General features: G+C 66.5%; 1 protein-coding gene across 1 annotated transcript; it reads right to left on the reverse strand.

Annotated features, from left to right (window-relative positions):
• Positions 1-908: 908 nt before the first annotated feature.
• FAM43A (family with sequence similarity 43 member A) lies at positions 909-2250 on the reverse strand. Its single transcript, XM_084267451.1, has one exon. The coding sequence runs from the start codon at positions 2125-2127 to the stop codon at positions 1039-1041; it is 1089 nt and encodes a 362-aa protein (XP_084123577.1). The 5' UTR covers positions 2128-2250; the 3' UTR covers positions 909-1038.
• Between the last annotated feature and the right edge of the window lie 1054 nt (positions 2251-3304).

A 3304-nucleotide genomic window follows, 5' to 3' on the forward strand; every position in this document is an offset into this window, starting at 1 on the left:
TGTTTTCTAGGAGACCTGAAGTGCCCAGTGCATCTCCCAGCAGTATAAGATTTTCAGCTGGCTCAAGAATCACGCTTGCACTTCTATGCAGTGCCCTCTGGCAGCTGCCATGCATCCCAAGGGGTCTCTCTCTCCCTGCTCCCCCCATCTCCTTTACCAGAACGCGCACACACACACACACACACACACACAGAGGCCAAATCGCCACAGCGACCCCAGTTCCTTTTAAATTACTGTCATCTTTATTTTCTTCACGTATGTGCAAACAGAGGAGATCGCAATGGTGGTGTTCTTAAAAATAACAAAATGTATTTGCATACATTTCCCTATGTACAGGTGAACAGCCACGAGTAGAGTCTTCTTTTGCACAGCAAAAGATCTAGAGCGTTGAGACCAGGGACAGGACCGGGGCCCAAAAAAAGAGAAAAAGGGTCTAACTTAAAAATAATAATTAAAAAAAAAGACTTCACAACAGTGCAAACCTCTCGGACACGACAGCACGATGGAGTGACTTTAATGTAGAAAACGGCGGGGGGGGGGCCTCTCGGATGTGAGATTTCTGACTGTAAACAAGGCGCAACACCTCTCTCCCGCCGCCCTCCCCGGGGAAAGCTATTCCAGGAATTTGGCAGATCTTCAAGGGCCGAGCCGGAGGTAAACAGCCCGCGGCCGCCTCCCCTCCGCGGGCCACGGCGGGCTGAGGCCCGGCGGCCACCGGCACCGGGTGGGGCGGGCGCTCCCCGGGATGCTGTAGGGCGCCGCAGGGAACCGCGACGCCCGGAAGGGTCCGGACGCGTCCCCGGAGGGACCGCGCACTCCCAGAGGGACCCCGGCGTGTCCCAGCGGGGCCGTGCACTCCCGGAGGGGACTCGACGCGCCCCGGCGGCGCCGTGCGCTGCCGGAGGGGACCGGACCGTGCGCTCGCGGAGGGGCCCCGGTGCGCCCCGGAGAGGTCGCGCACGCCCGGAAGGGAGCGTGGGCCGCAGCGGCGCCGTGCACGCCCGGAAGGGACCGCGCACCCCCGGCGCGGCCGAGAGCTCAGCCGGTCTCGGGGTCGCCGGGGGGCGGCTGCTCGGCGCCGTTGCAGGGCGGGGCGGCGCCGTCCGGGCCGTTGCTCTCCAGGGAGGACTCGCTGCCCGTGCTCTCGCCGGAGAGCAGCCGGCGGACGCGGAGGTCGGCGCGCAGCGAGCGCAGGTCGTTGCCCAGGCTGAGCTCGCCCAGGTCGCGGAGGAGCTGGCCCAGCTCCGGGCCCTCGCCGCGGCCGGCGCCGGCGCTCAAGAGCTCGCCCTCGGGCTCGCCAAGCGCCTCGAGGATGTCCTCGCAGTCGCAGTGCATGGCCCGCTCCTCCTGCTCCTCGCCCAGCAGGTCCTCCGTGATGGAGCCCAGCTTGGGCGCGCTGCGGCTCCGTTCCACCGGCGGCTTGTAGCAGCACTGCCCGTTGAGCAGCTTGCGCAGGGGCACCAGCGGGATGCTCTGCTCGCCCACCAGCTGCTGCTGCTGGTGCCGGGCGTCGTCCCGTTTCTTCAGCCGACGGAACTCGGCCAGCGCCGTCGCCGAGGTCTGGTAGAGCAGCAGGGCCATAGCCTTCGCCTTCTCCGGCTTGGAGACCAGCACGGCGTGGCAGCGCAGCATCACCGCCTTGTGCTTCAGCTCGTGGCGGTAGATCCAGGCGAAGACCCGCGGCAGGCGCGGGTCGGCCACGCAGTAGGTGACCCGGTGCAGCAGGTAGAGGTGACCAGGCCGGCGCAGCCCCTTGTCCTCGGCGTGGGCCATACGGATGCCCTGCGCGCTGATGGTCAGCTTCATCTTGGTGCCCTGCCGTCCCGCCTCGCTCTTGCTCCAGATCTTGCAGACTGCCAGGTCCGTGCAGCCCTCGCCCTTGGACTGGATGGTGGTGGCGTTGCCCAGGTAGAGGACGGTGTACGTGGGGTCCTCGCTGGTGACGCGGAATTTCCGCCGCTTGGAGCGGAACATGCTGCCCACGCGGTGCAGGGCGCTCTCGGGGCAGGCGCGGGCCAGCGAGGTGAGCGCCGAGTAGTGCACGCTTACCGCGTACCCCTTGGGCTTGCTCTGCCGCCGCGCCTCGCCCGCCACCAGCTCCACCTTGCTCCGCTTCCAGGGCAGCATCGCCCCGCGGAGCCGCGGCTAGGCGCCGCGCCGACGGCTCCGGGCGCGGGGGAGCATGCCACGGCGGCGGCGGCTGGGCTGCCCGCCCGCCTCACATCCTTGCGGGCGGCGGGCCGCCGCGGCCGTAGATATAGGCGGGCGCCGGCGCTCCGCGGGCGCGGAGAGGGGAGGCCCCGCGCACCGAGGGCGGAGCGCCCGCTGCCCGCGGCCCGCCGAGCCGGCGGCTCGCTGCTTGCCGCCCGCCCGCCGCCGCCGCTCTGCGCCGCCCGCCGCGGAGCCCCGGCCCCGGCCCCGCCGCGTCGTGGGGCGGGCAGGGGGCGGGCACGGGGCGGTGCCAGCCCAACCGGGAGGTCTCCTCCCACCCCCATCAGCCCCCTCCCCGTCCCTGCACTCGCCCCGGCCCCGCGGACCGTCCCTACGGAGCGCGGCCCCCAACGGGGTCAGCGGCTGCGGGGGAGCGGGGCTGCGCGGGTCCCGCCCCGCCATGCGCCCCGTCCGTCCCGTCCAGCCCCGCCTTGGGTGCTCACGCCAGATCCGTCCCCACGACCTCGGGGGCTGCCTCGGCGCTGTCCTGCAGCTCTTCTGCGGGGTGGGCAGGAGGGAGAGGGCAGCCAGGGGTGGGGAGGGGTGTGTGTGTGTGGGGAAATTAGCCCCAAAACCTCCAAAACGGGTACAAATCCCAAGGCTGCTGCAAGACCCCCCTTGTGCCGGGAGTCCCCACGCAGGGGAGAACCCAAACCCCAGCAGCCTTCCCGGCCAGGGCGTGCCGTGCAGGAGTCCCACTCTTGCAACATAATCTTCCCTTTGATTTGGTTATTCCAGCTCTGAGAGCCGAAGGGCCTGCAGCAAAGAAAGGCCATTATGTATGAGTAATGCTTTGCTCTTTATTTATACGCAGCTGAGTAACAAGAAGCTGTCTTGTAATTTCTTGCTAGGGTTGCTCGAGTACAGTCACAGGCGTAATGAGAGCTTTGGAAAGTTGGTCTGTGTGTCGTTGCTATAGCTCCTCATGTCGTGTATCATATCCTCTGCCGGAGAGCACAGCGATTCCGGGGTTGCAGGGAACGGCACAGTGTCAGGGTCTGAGTAAGCGCTCAGCAAAGGAGCGGTGCATACTCGTGTGATAAATATGTAAACGCTTGTTAAATTATTTGACAAATCATTTCTAGAGTTTGGA

The sequence above is a fragment of the Gallinula chloropus genome, assembly GCF_964237585.1.
Source record: "Gallinula chloropus genome assembly, chromosome: 8".
Taxonomy (NCBI): Eukaryota; Metazoa; Chordata; class Aves; order Gruiformes; family Rallidae; genus Gallinula; species Gallinula chloropus.